The sequence below is a fragment of the Glossina fuscipes genome, unplaced genomic scaffold, assembly GCF_014805625.2.
Source record: "Glossina fuscipes isolate IAEA_lab_2018 unplaced genomic scaffold, Yale_Gfus_2 1, whole genome shotgun sequence".
Lineage (NCBI taxonomy): Eukaryota > Metazoa > Arthropoda > Insecta > Diptera > Glossinidae > Glossina > Glossina fuscipes.
Window position 1 is genome coordinate 41742914 of NW_023998415.1, and position 18312 is coordinate 41761225.

Consider the following 18312-nt stretch of genomic DNA (forward strand, 5'->3'; position numbering starts at 1 on the left):
CTTACTAATCAAGTCATATGCTACAAGAAGTTCGTTAAGAACACTCTGTATATAAACGCTGTATGCAATAATGTTTAGTTCTCTTTAGTAATTGTGTTCGTAGCAATGGGATAGTCAAGGTCGTTATTCTCTAGTATACTGATACGCAGAATCCCAAAATATTTATAATAGATTTTATATCTGCTGCACAACTATACTACTACGACTACTACTACTACTACTACTACTACTACTACTACTACTACCACTACTATTACTACTACTACTATTGCTTTAGTGTATGAAGTGTTAACGAAAATCTTTCAAATTTCGTGATTGCAGCAGCAGCTTAACCTTGAAGAAATGCAGACAGGCGAAAGAATATCGGATTGATAAAGAGTTACAAGTATCTTCTCAGTCTTGAATGAAATAATCAAAAATTGATAAGAGTCTTAGCATTCGGTGATTGCTATATAAAAGACAACTAACTGCTGTAAAAGATCGGAACTATCATAGTTAAAAAACGCATATTACTTGTTTTTATTAATTTAATAAAAATAATAAAAAAAAAAAAAGCGAAAGAAGGAAAACTTTCGCATTATGGAAGAAGATGTCTTGAACGCTCTACAGACACGCACCGTTTACTTGCCGGGCGGTTTCGATCGTAATGGTAAAGTGATCTTCATCGTTAATATCGTTAATGATTTACAAAGTTGGCAGCGTAAATGCTTGGAATTATCCGTAACGTATTTGAAGCGTTCACTAAGGTTAGTAAAAGATTACATTTACATTAAATTGGCTAAAAACTATTATTTCATTTTATGTAATCATATGTTTATTTACGATAAGCTCTAATTAAAACGACAATATTGTTAAGGAGTTATTTCATAATTAAGTGACTTTATAAAGATCAGCGTTTGAAAAGAAAAAGAAATCATAAATTAATATACAGCCACACACACACACACACACACACACACACATATATATATATATATATATATATACATATATATAATGTGATAATAAAACTAAGAACAAATTCTGTCTTCGACGTACACAGAAGTGTCGCTTAGACAGAACTTCAAAAAGCTATAAGAAGAAGGCAAAAAATTTATATACTATTTGGATAGAAACACTTGGTGCCCGCTTTTATGAATAAATTTAGCAAAAAACATTTAATATGAAAGTAATTCCCACTGTTTTCTAAGCATTAACTTAATAGTTATAAAAGTAGGCGAACGTTGCCAACAAAAATTGTCCTCTCAATGTGTAGATTCTTCTTCTTTCTTTCTCACACAAAGTTTAAAATAGAATTGATCTATACGCGATTCCGCTTTTCTTTGGCAATTACATCTAATTTTAGAAGGCGAAAAGAAATATATAATGATTGGGCTGGTGGTGATAAAATGCAGCTATCAGGATGCGCAGTCATAATGCAGAACAAACCTTGCAAGGGGGAGCATTTTTGTAAGCGTAGGAATATTGATGCTCCCATCATAACGATAGCAACTAAAGAATAAAATGCTTTTTCTAAATCTATTCTTAAAAAGCTAAAAATTGCGTGGGAATCGTTACCGAAATTGAATTACCATCGAAGCTTTCTTTTTCTCCCTCTCGCTAAGGCGAGAAGACAGTGTGCGTCAATGTTGAATTTTTTTTTTTTTTCCTCTGTTTAGTCAAGATCTTTTATACCTTGCTTTTAGATTACTCGTGAGTTCTTCACTTCTACTTCTGATCAGATGCATTAAAGCATATACAGAAGAGAGTTGTTAGGCCATAAAGAAGGGATACAGGTTCCAAGAAATGAAAATATCTGGCCGCTGGTTAAAAAAATCGAAAAATCGCCAAACATTATGACATTCAAGTATATATATATATATATATATTCTCGACTAGCATAAGACTCAATTATGTCAATTATGTTCGTTTATACGTCCGACCGACTGTCTGACTCTCCGTCATAAATTGTTAAAATATTGAGGATCTCAAAAATTGGAATAGAACATTGAAACATTATATACTTACGTTTTGTTGAGGCCACAACTTGAGTTGATACATGTATATGCGGTGCTCAGTACCACAAAACGGCTCAAAAAGATCCGAAGAAAAAAATTCCTTGAGAAATAAAGATTTGAAAATTATTACAAATGATTTAATGGAATTCTTACTTAACATCTACTCACATATACTATAGAAGTACTGAATTCAATTGACGAAACGATAAGGAAACGATTGTATGTGTGGCATTAACGAGGTTTTGTTACAAACTGTTTACTGTTAAAAATTAAAAAAAAAAAAAATAACAAAAAAATCAATTATTCCCACAACCCAAGGCAAATGGTTCCATCCGGGATCGAACCGGAGACCTTCTGCGTGTAAAGCAGACGTGATAACCGCTACACTATGGAACCAGTTGAGTTTGTTGGTTAAAGTAACATTTAAAAATATGTTTATATACGTATATAAATAGTGGTAGAAATAAAGCACATGGTAATAAGTTGTAAACACTTTTAAAATAAAAAGCGCGAAATTATTCGGCTTAAGAGAAATTTTTTTAATATCAATATTAATAGTTGGTCTCTTATAATTGATTGCAAAGTAAAGTGAAGATTCACTTAATCGATATACATCTTAATTTAGATTGTTCATATCCTATATAATTTAAATTATACGTTTATACAACTTGATAGCATCTTATAGACAATTTAATTAACATACGATGTGCACTTTCATTTAAAAGCAAGGAGAAGTTCATTTAAAAGCAAGTTTGTTCTTCTAGACAAAGTCTACTACTTTCAAATTTCAAAGTAATCTGCCAAATATAAGCGCATTACCTACAGGTTGAGAATCAATTATGCATTTGCCGTATTAAGATGCTTCTTAGAAAATACTCTTGCCTAGGTCTAGATCAATGTCTGATGAGTGCGATAGTTATCAGGAATTGCGATATAAATGATAAGCAATTTTATATTTAATAAATAAATTTTTATAACAAATTTAAGCTTTATTTTTAAAATTTCTTTACATCGGAAAAGTTACAGTAACAGATGATGATAGACGAAGACTTTCGTCTATAGTAAGTGGATAGAAAAACAAGAAGAAGACAAAGCCTGAAAATAGACTTTTCATGTTGTATTAGGAGAGTTTATATAGAGTTTATTTTACAAATCGTTACATTTTTTTAAGAATAAATTTTTGTTTCACCATTTTGATAACACATACGTATATAATTTTACCTTTCAGCGATTTAATTTTACAAAAAGGACTTACGATTATAGTAGATGCTCAGAAAGATACCGCCCGCATATCGCGGCAGCATGCACGTTTTATTTATGGCTTATTTCGCGGTCTAAACATTACTTTGTATCTAGTCAAGTCGGAAGGCTTCTGGGAGAAACATGTAGAAACCTGCACAAAGTCTTATACCAAGGAAGAGGTGACGACTTTTCATTTACGTGTAAACGAAAACTGAAATTACAACAATTTTATTTGACAGCCCATTATTTTATCGAAAGCACGTTTAACAAAATTTTTCGATGCGCATAGTTTACCTGAAGAATTAGGTGGTTCGCTTCAATTCAATTACGACTTATGGCTACAACAACGTAAGGCAAGTTTAAATAAAACATCGAAATTAATGCTAATTATTACATAAACTTTATAATTATTTTAGATCATAGATGAGTTTGAAAAATGCTATAATAATACATTAACAGCTATGGAAAATTTGCAATTGTTACTACAAAGTAATAAATCAACGCTGAGACCTACCGAAGCGGACGCCGAATTAAAAAAATGTGCACAAGTGCAAGCAAGCGTGCACAACAGCATCGAAGCAACTATGGATTTGGGTGAGTAAGAGGTTTGTAAGTACAAAGTTATGATTTTTATCAAAAAAAAAAAAAAAAAAAAATAATTTAAAATTTCTTAATAAAAAATTTTTTTTTTTTTTTTTTTTTTTTTTTATAAAAAATTTTAAATTTTTAAAAAAAAAAAAAAAAAAAAAAAACTAATTTAAAATTTCTTAATAAATAATTTTGTTTTTTTTTTTTGTTTTTTGTACACAACATTGAAAAATTGATCTGCACTAATTTTATTACGCCAACATAACTATAACATATATTTATATACGTACATGGTATATAGCGAACGACAGGTTGTAAACAACTGAAACTGAAAACCATACTCCATACAAGCTCCAATATCTAAGTTATGTGTTTCCGGTGACAGATCGATTTTGTAAAGCAATCACTTGGAGAACTTATTTAGAAAACTTAGTTAATGTATTTCGTTGGTTAATTTTTTATACTTCCTGCATTCCCTTGTCGTAACATCTTTCACCTAACTTCAAAATCGCAAGAAATTCATCGATGTGTAATATGCATATTAGTTTAGTTTGAAATCTCTTTCACAATTACCAAGAAAATAGAATGGATCTCGACAATAAATTTGATCGGTGACAATCACTAAAGCAAAGTCAAGTATAGTTTAGTTTAGTGATCGGCCTATTAAGAGCACTTTATAAAATCCAAAATTCGCTTCAAGGCGTTTATAATTTTCCTATTTGTTTGTACACTATATTTAAGTCAGTAAGAAGTGATCTGTCGAACCGCGTGTGCGCTTTTTCTTTTTTTTTGTTTTCATAAATAAAAATCTCAAGGCAACCTCTGATATTTTTTACACGCGTATATATATATATAAATAAGATGATTAATTTTCTTGAATAAAATTTTTTAATTTATTTAGTAAAAGAATATAATTTTTTCATGCAAGTTTTTTGTTTAAGTCTTTTGTTTCTCTCAAAGATAAGGAAAATAAAAGAAAACAAAAATATCAACAAATTATTGACGCATGTAAGTACTTATTTATGTGCATATTTACCTTGACTTGCAAAAAGCAAACCTTTTTCATTTTCAGTCCGCTGCAAACAACGTCAATATCTCTTGCCGGCTTTAACGTAATTTTCATTGACTTGTTTGAACAGTTACATGTTGAAAGAAAAAATACTTAAATAAATGAATTCGAAAAAGAAACACGTTTGCTCCTATAATAGAAACAAATAACAAACATGTACACACACACACACAAACCCATACACTGAAATGTATCTATATACGTATATAAATATATACATGTGATCATTCTTGCTGGCATTGTATTAATTTACGTAAACTATTTGCTTGCAATGTGAAGTCCGTCAATTATTGCAATTCAGTGTCTTGAAGGGTTTAGTACTTAGCTAAGCTTCAATTTATTGAAACGAAGAATTTTGTTCTCGTTATTAATAATTTTTTTTTTTGTTTTATTATCATCGAGTCGTTCACTAGAACTTTTAATATCAATCGCATTCATGTTACATATTCTTGACGCATAGATTTCTTCGGTTTTCAATTTTTGTAAGAGTATGTGCAAAACATAAACGGGAGCTTTACTTTTACAGTTATAGCTTACACTTTTGGTGCTACAGGGTATAATAAGTTTGTGCGGCCGTATGTAACCTAAAGTATGTAATACGCAGAACGACTTTTATTGTATCGATTCGTTTACCTGCATTGGCCCAAGCTTGTATGTCCATCTCTCCATCTGTCCACTTGTCTTTGTCTATCCGTTTGATGTCTGCCCACGTACTTTTGCGTGCAAAGTGCATGTCGCAATTTTTGACATATTTTTATGACAGTTGGCACTTGCTTTGACCCACGAACCAACTCTCTGGAAAAGTCTACTCGTTCGATCATTTCCCTTCAAAAAAATTACAATTTTCAACATTTCTCGATAAAAAACTCGCTGCGTAATAATATTTTGGTTCAGCTGGGACAATTGTTTGAACCCTCTCTCGGATGAAAACTGAATTTTTTGTACGGTAAGAGATTCTCATTTTTGATACTCCATGGTGAAAATTGATTCATAACAGTGAATTGACGAACAAATCAACCTTACTAAAGTCAGACTACGTGGGTCTATTTTTTGGATACCATAGCATATAGGGATTCTGAGGATATGTAAACCCTTATATGCCAAAAGGCCTATTTGTTAACGTTTTATAATGCAATTTTGTTCATGATGGTAATTTGACATAAAAATTAAGTGAACCTAATTTGAAACACATGAGTCTATTTCTTAGACGTCAGTCCATATAAGATTTGTTCTAAAAAGGCTTAAATTTGTAATATTTTGCAATGCAAATTGCTCCTTAGTAGTTATTCAGCAAAAAAATTAACGTTAGGGAATTTGGGTTATATAGGTCTATTTTTTAGACCCCAGCATATCGTGGGTTGTCATAGAAAGCACGCCTTTATATGGTGAGAAAGTCTAATTTCTTGTTTTTTATGACGGAAACCGCTGGAAGTAAATTAAATCTGCTAAATTTGGGTCACGCTGTGCCATCTTTTGAGTACTCTTCAGTATGCGGACTTTCATGAAAAGTATGCCCTTGCATGGGAATGCTATGTCATTTTTGGTATCTCATTACTAAAACGAGTAGATAACCATATGAGGCCAAGTGACGTAAGGAATTTAAAGGTCGTCCTTGCCCGACTATAATGTTCTTACTTGTTTTCATTAATTTCGTGTTTAGTTAGTAATCATGAGTGACTTTGACATGGATTTTCACGATCATTTTGTTAAGTATCTACATTTTCTTAGTTCAGGTCTTCAATACCAATCTCCTCGAAAAATGGCATACGCTCTTCCGCACAACGATCATATGTACAAAGTTCTTGTGTTCGTCAAATCTGACGTGAATTAATACGCCTTGTGCACTTCCGGCTTCAAGTAATTTTTGATGTCTTGTCACCGAAATCAAGTGAATAATTGTATTAAGGGAAGTGGTGTAGGGTACCTAAAGATCGGTCTTGCACGTCTACACATTTTCAAGTTGTTTTTAAGAATTTTTCATTAATTTTAAAACGTAATTATTAGACAGCGGTGGGAATATATCTTAATCGATTTTTTTATTGCTTTGTTGCTTAAATTCTTCTTCATTGTTACACTACCTGATTGAGAGTAATGCACGCACGTTGACAGTTTTATTTATTTGTTCCAATTTAAATTACAATAGAAATCTTTCCTTAGCCCGATAAACATATATTAGATGATCAAATTTCTGAATATTACATATACATAAACAAATTTATAAAACATATTAATATATAAATATGATACATCAAAAAAAAAAAAAAAAAAGAAAAGAAACAAAACATTACAAAAAGGGATCAAAAAAAGAAAAAAAAAAAATAGTTAAAGAGAAACGTCTTAAAAGAAGATTTTATGATCTACGTTGGAAATGAATTATAAAAGATAGACAATGTGAGCGGATTCAATGGCCTAAAATTCTAAAGAGGATTTACTTTTGATTCGAGAGTCACATATTTAAGTCTAGACCATAGTTGCGCTGTTCACCAAAGTTTCTAGTTAAAAAAAAAAAAAAAAAAAAAAACGAAAAAAGAAAACCGAGACTTGCCTAAGAAGAAAGTAGAACTTATTAATCCGAATTGAGGGCTTGAAATGTTGAATATTGAAAATTAGAAATTCTCCTTACACTTAATCTTGTCAGTAAATGCTGAGAGTGAGGCACCTTTCCTCACAATAATAATTTCTTATACACAGGAGTGGATATACGATTGCCATTATATGTTACGTTAATGTTGTTGTCAACACTTTAAAGGTAAACCACACGCATATATTTATGTGCAAATGCGTTGCAAATGCATTGTGCGAGTTTAAAAATGAAGGCATATCGACCAAATGCGGTTTTTATGGCTTCATTCTGCGTTAAATTTGTTCGTGAATGTTTCGTATAACATATGTTCATCATAACAGGTTTTTCAGATTTTTATTAAACAGGCGAGAAAATCATTTGGAAATGCAATTTTCTACCCCAGTCGATAGATTCATATGCAACTGGCACATGAAATTTCTCTCTGCAAAGTAAAAAATGTAATTAATTATCGAAGCGAAGATAGCCTACCAAGGCAGCCCACAATTTTGTCACGTTCGTGTCTTTGCTAAAAATGTCTTCACCACGTTACGATTAACCGCGAAGTAAAAACAAACCAATAAAATAAATGCTCAAATTAAGAATTAGTACGGAGGAGTAGGAGTGTATGAAACGATATAAACCAAATCTTAATTTATGATCACAGAACGTAAAGAGTAAGTTTGCAATGTACAAATCGTGTTGCAACGATTTTCAGAGATGTAACTTTGCTTTAAAGGACACTGACTTCATCGCCACGAAAATCCCCATTATATACCTCCACCGTATACGTAAGAACCTTAATTAATTACAAAATAGTTTAGAGAATCAATACAATTCGCGTTTTATGATATATCTTAAAAGACACCGGCAACTATCAGAAGAAGAATTCGAATTTGATTGCCCTCTTCATCATGGAAAATTTAACAGAATTAATACAATTCAGTTGTCAAAGACGTATGTGGATGTATGACGGCCAATGGGTGTCTTTCATATCATTCACAATTAATAGGAATACGTTTTTTTGTTTGAATACTTTTATAACATCGAATATGATTTCGTTTATGATATATGCTTGTATTTGCGAAGATAGCGTACATTTTAGCAAAGACAAAAATGTGGAATACGCACAGTGGGCTAACTTCACGTCAATAATTAACTATAAATTGTTTTGTTTTCTTTTTCGCTAAACAAGTTTTCTGTAATTCACTCACATCTTTGGAGAGATTTTTTTTGAAAGCGATGAATCAAAAAGATATTGAAAACATAAATTAGAAATTTTTTCAACTTAATTTCAGGTAATCGTATCTTAACACGTTTTAATGAAATTTATGCACCAACACCGCCACTGACATCAGCAATAATAGCTCCCACCGCCATAACACAGTTAACTAGCAACGAGTTAGCAACGAATTTAACGGCGTCTACACAAGCACGTGCTTTAATGAAGCGTAACTTGCCACTTGATTTGAATTGTGAACGTTCACGCATTGAATTGCGTTTAAACGATATTGAGAGACGACAAACCGAATTGCGCAATTTATGGCTGGAATTGATGCAAATTGTTCGAGAGGGACGTGAATTGTCCTCGCTGGAGGAAGGTGTGGCTTTTGTCACTAATTGGATATTAAATACAGCCGAACAGCTTCTTAATCGCCAGCATACTATTGGCTGTGATGTGAAGGCTTGCGAGCAATTAAGAACGGCACATAATGTCCTTGAGATGGAGTGCCGCGAAACGTATGGCTTTTATGGAGAACTTTTATATAAAATAGATACATACAATGGTTGCAAGGACGGTTTGGCATATCGTGATTTAATATCTCAAAGAGATTTTATGCAATTCGTTTGTCGTTCATTCGCTAGCCGCCTTGAGAGGAGACGTAATATCTTAATAACATCGTTAAGATTTTATCGTTTAGTTAATGAGTATTTTGAACGGACCACCCAAGTTTTTGAGTCACTAGTCATGGACAACAAAATGGAAGATTTTACCAAAGCTGCTGCCAGTTTAAAAAAACTAAAAGATAGTCAACAAAGCTTAGGTGATTTGCTATATAGATATGTCAAAAATTTTTGAAAAATTTAAAAAAAAAATTAATTTTTCTTCTTGCGTCCAGTCAGCATTGAACGTGAACTGATTAAAGAGGGCGAAAAACTTAGCGATATGTTATCGATGCCTGTTAAGGATGCACTTGGCCGTGACCTACACATTGATTACAGTGATGATATCTGTAATGTACGCGAAATTCTTGAGACTACCTTGGCGCGCCGTAAAATCTTTAGCGATAGCGTGGAATTGCAAAAACTTACCTTGGAACAGGTGACACACATTCAGGCATACGAGGAAGATTCGCGTATGGCCATTAAATGGTTAGATGATTTGTACAATGTCATGATCAGGTGTCACACGCATGTAGGCTGTAACATATATGAGATACAGGTGCAGAAGGATGAATTGCAAACATTTCAAAAGACTGGAAAGGTGAGTTCTGCTGCATTGTATTGTCGTTGTGGTAATACCTCAACAGCACATAGCTTAGCAATGCAGTTATTCTGGTTACACCTGAATGAACGAACGAACAAAGGAATAAACGAATGAATGAGTGGCAGAAGTAGGGAGACCTCCCCAATGTTAACATTGTTGTTGTTGTTTGACAAGTTGTTTATATCCAATGGACAAATGGTCGTTCGGTCAGCTGTAAAATTTATTTAGTTTGGTTAGTTGCGTATCTATTCCATCTCTACAAGTTTATGTGATATATATATATATATATATATATATATACATATGTATGTTTACAACTTTCCGTTGGTTGGTTATCTTAAAACTGCAATCAATTGTTTTAGTGCAGTTCTTGTACGATTATTAGCGTTATTAGCGATGAAAAAGTATATTAAATTTATGCGAACACTTGTAATTATCGAATGAGTTGAGACACATTTAATAATTATAACATCGAATTGTTCCCTTAACGATCCTATATCAATAGATTCTAATATGCTTGTTCTTGCAATTAAGTGAAGACACGTGGTGGTTACTTCACAACAGGGCAGGACATCGATTTGAGCAACTGATCAACCATAACATGCCGGTGTATATTTTATTTATTTATTTTTATTTTTATTTTTATTTTTTTTTTGCTTTTAATGACGTTATGCTCTTCATATGTCGGTTTTAATTTTGGCGGCAAAAAGTTTTATTTTTTCGTTTTGTTGTTGATAGAAAAGTGTTCGCAGTTGCGGGTTATTATTAAAATTTTTTCCTGCGTTTACTGTCGTTTGATAATGGTGGTTATCAATTTGGAATTTGGAGAGGAAAGTGAGTCACTGAAGGTTTGAGAGGGAGTTTCTCGTCATACGGAAATAAGCGTTAAGGGAGGTTACAGACTTACTTACTTACTTATTTACCTACTTTGACTAAATAAATTTAGTAACATCTGGCGAGGGGTCGAGTTTATGCCCAGAATACCGGCCATGATGACACGCCATAGCCATAATTATCTGCAGGAAGCCCACGAACTACGCACTATATGTTGGGTAGTAGTTATTTGTTTTGGTTAAAGTGAACATTACATACAGGACTTTCTGGCAATGAGTTATAATTGCATTTTTTTTTTTTTTTTTTTTTTGCTATATTTGAAACAATTATGTAAGGACACTTACAAAATTACGAAAAGGATTCTAAGAAGGATGTGAACTAAATCCTCCGCTTCTATGCTTTTGTGATGATTTAATGAAAAAGCATGAAAGTCTACTTATGAAAATCTAGAGGATCTCTTATTGACTAATAGACAAAAAAAACCTACTATCACGAAAAAAGTAACTCTGTTGACGATCGAACTCTTATTCGCTCCTATTTCATACAAGGTGTTTCCGAGTTCGCTTATTTCAAGTATTTATTGCGTTCAGAGCAGTGTTTCGAAAGGTTGTCGTGTTTTGACAAGAAGTGATTTTGAAACAGATTTGCCGGACTGGTGTATGCGCCGGAAATTTGATGACATTGCCTCATGAACATAAGTAAATTTTAGAACAAAATGCTATTGCACTGTACAATGTTATTTTTATCAGTTAAACAAGACATCACTCCCTCAGGTCTTCGTGTGATATGTAGATGTCACAACTATTGACGCATCTCTATATCTGATTTTTAGATACTATAAATGTTCAAATGAAATTTGCTACAATTTCATTATATATTCCGATAATTAATTTACAAAATACAATTGATTTACTGACACGAGAAAAATCGGAATTTTATGTGTTGGTAAAGCGTCGATTTTTAATGGGGAAAAAGACCTTTCAATAGCTTGACAAGTGTAATTTAGAGTCTGCACCCTCGATATAATCGGTATAAACACCAAGCGTCCATATTTAGCAATTGTTGCGTGGGATATCCAACAATTTAACATATCCAACATCAGAATTTTTGATGAACATTTTTCCATGACGAAAGCCTTGTTCGAAATGAATACCATGTTTGTCCAATTTTGATTAAGAAAATCAACATGTTATAGCTAGTTAGGCGATATAAAAAAAAAATTTTATATCATGCGACACTTAGATGCATCAAAATCTAGATTCAAAACCGAATCGATAGTCGAGCCTAAGGGAACAGCAATCGGCGAAAGCCGTCCAAGGCGACCAGGGAGACAAATTTCGGGAGTCCGTTATTTGGGATGCGGATGGTATAATAACCACCGAGCATCTTGAAAACGGATCAAAATAATATTATTAGTGTCTATAAATGACAAAATTGCAAAAAATCTCCCTAATCCTAGGACTTGATTGAGTGCTATTGCCAAATTGTCGGGAGTAACAGTCAAAAGAGAGCTCAAGCTAACTTTGTTCTCCGAAATATTTTGAAATTATTAAGAGAATTCTGCCTGCAAAAACACCAACATTGGATGATGTCCCATACTGAACTGATCCAAAAAAATTGACTCGATCGATTTTCTATCTGAGTATCTCTAATGAAATCTAGAGACCTTGGACCATTACTGAATTGAGCAAAGTATTAACGAGTGATGGGAAAAACAACGACCTATGCTAATAGCTAAGCAGGGAGTAGGGAGAAGTTGGGATAATCTCCATAATTTGCGAACTGCTGGGGGGAGTAAGCGGTGAATTTGACGTAATTAAAACAGCTTAGGTCAATGAACGAAAGAAAGTGCTTAGAAGGCTGTAAAGCATGTAATGGAAATGTGGCACAATTTTTTGAGGAGAAATTCCTGATATTTTGAAGTAATTGGTTTAAAGTATTTTGTGAAGGCAGCAGACGCGGATGATTCGCATTAGTTATTCTTCAAACACAAACACAACTTAACGGTTAATGAGACTCGAAAATTTATTATTGTTTTTAAGCTTGGATCGTAAACAAATTAATTAATTTAAGCAAATTTGTAAGTTTGAGTAGAATGTTGTTTGCCGACGCAATTCAATTTCTGTTCAGTTTTTATTTTACATTGAAAGTTAATTTTATCTTTTAAATATGAAAAATACAAATTGTTATTAACTCGTAAAGTGAAAGGTTTTTCTAATTGTTTGACCAACAATTTGCAATTAGATCAGCAATGATTTTTTGCATTTTACACACAGCCAGTCACCACGTCAATGCTAAATGCACAAGCAAAACAAAAGAAACAGAAATGTAATTCAACGTTCAGCAAACATGAAACGTAAAACAACTCAAATTTCTATGGAAAAATATAACAAAAGAGAAAAGATTTGTTTACAAAGAAAATTTAACAGAAAATTGAAAATAATTTTTCCCTTTGCGCAAACACCATACCAGGGAATACTAATGTAATAATTTTATCTTCAACAGAGCATCTACAATTATGGTTGTCAGCTTTTGGAAGCGTCTCAGGCGTTACGGGGAACCTGTAAGTTGAGCTTATCGGATGCTTTACAAATGCAAGAAGAACTGCAGCACACTTGGCATAGCTTACAGTCTATAAGTCAAGAGCATATGACCCGTTTACGCGTTTCGGCAGTGTTTCATCGTAGCGTTGAGGACTATTGTCAGCAGCTAATGGAATTGAAACGTTCGCTATTGCGATTTTTCAACAAACAACAAGAACAATTACAACAACAACAACAACAACAACAACAACAACATAAAGAACAACATCCTACACAAATTAGACAGCAACGGCACACTGAGCAACATCAGCATCAGCATCAGCATCAGCATCAGCATCAACAACGCAGTAGTAGCAGCGGCATTAGCAGTGAAACAGATTCTCAGCCGTCTTTTGATGGTATTATGCCGGCATTAACAACGCCATCCCTATCGTCAAGTCAATGTAACGCTGGCCCGTGTGCAGCTAGTGCAGATGTTTTGCCTGATCATTCGAAAATGTTAAACGAACAACGCGATCAATTGCGCAAGCATCTGATAGAACGCGAACAACTTTTGTTGGAAGTAGGTCGTATGGTACGTTTAGGTAGATTGCTGAAAACACGTCTTAAAGAACCATTCATCTTGGATGCCACAACTGGGAAAAGGTTAGTAAATATTAATTGACATCATCTTCGTCTTCTTGTTTTGCTTTTTCATTGATATGAAAGTTATATTAACACTTTTAACTTCATACGCATTCAAAGTCATTGAACTGTGATTTGATTTCATTAACGATTTGAAATGTTTGTATTGTTTGAAGTTTAATTAACATAAATTAAAGCAAATTAAAAGTATACAAGTTTTATGCAACTATTGTATTATGGACTTTACAGAGACGATAAGCAGACAGACATATACAAATCACGTAGACACGTTGTGTTCTAAACACGTTTTTATAGCAACATTTCATGTCTCGCTTGTTCAGTGTTTTATGGAAATTTGCATAAATTCACTATGCCGCTTACTGATGACGTCTATCCGAGGCTATATCTTTGTACAACGCAATTAATTTGCTGTTCGAAGCTTGTTTATCTTGCGTTCTGCACATTCAATCATCTACATCAAAGGAAATTTACATATTAAGTACTTATTTTCTTATGAATTTCTTATTTATTTATTTATTTATTTATTTATTTATTTATTTATTTATACGCGCTCTACACTAACGTGGCAGCACAATAATTTAATTGCTTGTCTTGTACAGCACCAAACCGCCGTTCACTATATGCATGCGAAAGTATTTCTAGTATCACTAATAAATTCGAACTTTTCTCCGTGCTTCCATTTATTTCTTTATATGTCTGCCTGTTTGTCGTGGTCCATGCATATTTGTATCTCTCGATATATATGTCCATCTATTGTCTATATGTTGTCTATCTATCTATCTATCTATGCTTATTTGTTCCTCCTCTTAACTATTTTTTTTTATTACTTTTTCGATTATTTCTATAACTGTCTGTCCGTCCGTCCGTCCGTTCGCCCCACCATCCTGTCTGCTCGCTTCTCTGCCCATCCGTTTCTCACTTTTTCGGACTTGGTTGCCTACATATCGATCTGTCTTTCCGCAACATCTCTGTCCATTCATCCATACGCCGTATAGGTTTGTCGGTTCGTTGCCCCCATTCGCTATATGACTGCTCATTTGTGTGTCTTTTTCTATCTCTCTTTTCAGAATTCTTCAAATTTTCAAAACTGACACTAGACATTATTAGACATTTTTAGCAATATTTCATTCAATTATTCAAAAACATCATGTTTTTGAGAATTTGAAGGCACTTTAACAAAACTGAAAATGTTGACATATTTTCCTCAATAAACATACGTATCTATCTATCTATCTATCTATCTAACCGTATTAATGTACAAAGGCATTGTTCCCATTCGTCTGCTTACACGCACGAAGTGCGCAAAAAGTAACCAAAAGAAACTTTACATATATATTCACTTGCGATAGCGGACATCAAAATTCACCCTAAGGCGAATGCCAGCTTTCTTACTTGTTTTTCTTAAGCATTTTGTTTTTTTTTTTTTTGCATTCATTTCATTAGGTTAAGTTTCTTCTTATTTATTTTTTTTTTTTTGTACACAATTTATTAACGCCATATATTAGCGTTAAGTGTGAGGTGCTTGTGTGCACATTAACAGAGAGTTCAAAATGTGTGCGTAGGCTGTAAAAATAATCAAATTGATAAATTGTTAGTAAATTAAATGTCATTCGTGTAACATTCGAAGAAATATTAAAAAAATTTGTTATAATATTAAATACAATTTATAAATGGTATCGTAAGGGACATTATGAATGAATTAGACAGATATACTTCCTTTTTCAAGTTTTCAATCGTTGAAGAAATTTCTGACTGACGAAACGAAATTTCTTTGAATTATTTCGTAGTGAGACACACGACCGCAAAACATTTATAATATAGATGGCTTGTGACTTCCACGTAGACAAGGTCACTAATAGATACCAAGGGTTAGGCTATCAAGTGCCATAACTAAAATGTATGATCTTTTCATAAGATACATATATTTCGCCACTAAACAAAAGCCATTCTAGCGAGTAATTTAAAGAAAATTTGATAAATTAGTTGCGTCGACCCGCATAGTGTACAATACCGATGATAAGACGTACGGCTAGGGGCATGTCTAAGTTGCGAAACTTGAACATAATCCTTGTAAAAGGATTAAGTATTAATTTGATTCATAATTCCAAGCTGGTCATGAATATAATCTGGCAAAGGGAGACGCCTATTGGCGGCTTACTATATTAGGAAGGTATAGAGAGGAAGAGCGCGTGAGAAACAAAGACAAAAATAAAGAAAGAAAGAAAGAGAGGGAGAGAGAGAGAGAGAGAGAGAGAGAGAGAGAGAGAGAGAGAAAGCGAAAGGATACTATTATCCTTTTTACGCTTCGGGCGTCTTTAACACAAACCATCGAGGCAGTTCGTGAGAGTGTTTTTGACATCAATTCGGCTCCGTGAATGAACTATGGAACAACAACAAATACATACTAATTAGGGAACGTATGTGTCAGCAAAGTTTTCGAGAGTCTTCATCTGTTATGCTATTACGTCTCTGCCGTATTCTTGTGCGAACTGTACACCTGCGTTTTCGATCAAAATTAATTAATTTTCAAGCGTCCTATATATCCTTCAATGACTCCACAACCTGTCAAACGTGTATGACACGCGCGCAACAAAAAACATGCTATCATTTACAACAAATAATATCGAACAACCCCTACCGTCGTCATACTTGTTTGATGGCAGCCCAGCGACGAATCAGCCCTCCCATTTACGACACTCATCACTCATCACTAAATGCGGCAATCAGAATTCGTTGAAAAATTCTCATTTGTTTTTGAACGCATCTTGTCTATGTAGTTGTTAGATTCCTTTAAAATTGCCAGAACCGCCTTGTGATATCCTTTAGCATACTTACCGGTAAGGCGTGACAGTCGATATCGCAGTGTACTCTGCCTATGCATTTGTTATTGGGATATAATTATTAGTCGATTATTCTACGGTTGATTAAAGTGTACATCTCTTCCGTTGCTACGCAAGGGCAGCCATTGTTAAAATTGAAGGTGATTTATATTAAAAAAAAAAAAATAAAAAAATAACAGGAAAGGAAAATGGAAAAACAACATAAAGATTAGGTCACAAATACTATTTGTTTTTTTTGAAACAATCTCCAGTGATGCTCAAACCCTATCAATTAGTCTAACCTATAGAATTTAAATATTTTAATGCGTAGCAAATATCGTACCGCTTCAAATGTTTCCTTAATGATATCCACTCAAGTCTTTATTGGTACGTCATGCGATGAACATTTAAACTAAAAAAAAAATCAAGTCACCAGAAAAATACAAAACGCACATAAATCATTGATGCCTGAATACACAGTATTTAGGAAAGAGAAAAAAATTATTTTATATATATATGTTTTTTTTTTTTTTTAAATCCTAAAGTGAAAATATTTTTAAAATACTACGTAAACGCACTCATTAACGTAAAAAATAAAATATAAATGAGGAAGAAAGCCGACTACAGGAACACAAATAACTGTAGACACACTTCAGTCTATGACGATGAACGATCCAGTGATGTATAAATTATACGGGAGCGCGCTAACCGATTGAATGCCTAAGATATTCTGTTTTGAAAGTTTCTACTTAAATTTAATACAAAAACATCAGCGACAATAAGAGCAACAACAACAACAATAATAATAATAATAATTAAGTGAAAAAGATTGACAAAGAAAAAAAAAAAAAGGAAAAGAAAAAGAAAAAGTAGAAGAAGAGGCAAGAACAGTTTTTGTATCTCTATATTGAAGAATTGGAACGGAGCGCATATAACGCAGTGTTCAGTGTACAGTGTTCGATGCGATGTGTACGACATTAATTTTGTAATCTGTTGCGAATGAATTAACAATATTTTTGATATTGAATGTATTTTTGTCTTTATGGACAAAAACAAAAAAAAAAAAGTTAAAGAATACTAGATGCTCTTGTTTCTTGTTTCTTCTAAACTCAAAATTTGGCAAAGAGCCCGTTCACTGCCCGTCAGGCAAATAGATGTCAATTAGTTAATTGATTGATAGCAAGAAAAAAAACTTGTAAGAAAAAACTTATGAAAAATTTGCTATGTTTTCTCGATTTCGTAACTTATTCTGGAGGAGTCAAACTCCTTTAGAAACTTTGCCGGAAGTCGAGAATGAAGCAATTGCGAATAAATATGATATTGAAAGTGAAGCACAACTAGAAGGATTAAATTTATTAAAGTCATTAGTAAACGATGAGAACGAAGCGCTTTCTGTTCGAGATCAAAATGTGAAAATGCCTCAGCCAAGCCAGTACAGATATCATAAAGTTCTATCTAAAGAAGACAATGTGAAACTCGAAATAGAATTGCGAGACACACAAAATCCTCAATATGAAAACAAAAGGT

The 18312-nt window shown here is 33.1% G+C and overlaps 1 protein-coding gene and 1 non-coding gene across 9 annotated transcripts in view; one reads left to right on the forward strand and one right to left on the reverse strand.

The window, feature by feature from the left end:
- The first annotated feature begins 271 nt into the window (after positions 1–271).
- Positions 272–18312, forward strand: part of LOC119645211 (titin) — a 152221-nt gene continuing 134180 nt past the window's right edge. For 3 of the 8 annotated variants that reach the window (XM_038045238.1, XM_038045236.1, XM_038045243.1), the window contains exons 1-7: positions 272–746; positions 3226–3418; positions 3479–3592; positions 3656–3833; positions 8755–9501; positions 9577–9941; positions 13284–13966. In XM_038045238.1, coding sequence (XP_037901166.1) covers positions 580–746; positions 3226–3418; positions 3479–3592; positions 3656–3833; positions 8755–9501; positions 9577–9941; positions 13284–13966 — 2447 coding nt within the window. In that variant the 5' untranslated portion in view covers positions 272–579. Of the gene's footprint in view, positions 747–3225; positions 3419–3478; positions 3593–3655; positions 3834–8754; positions 9502–9576; positions 9942–13283; positions 13967–17696; positions 18311–18312 lie in introns of those variants that run through there. The other 5 variants (XM_038045234.1, XM_038045235.1, XM_038045239.1 and 2 more) reach the window with 4 other exon arrangements.
- Positions 2321–2393, reverse strand: Trnav-uac. The gene has a single exon. It is a non-coding gene; the product is annotated as a tRNA-Val (tRNA).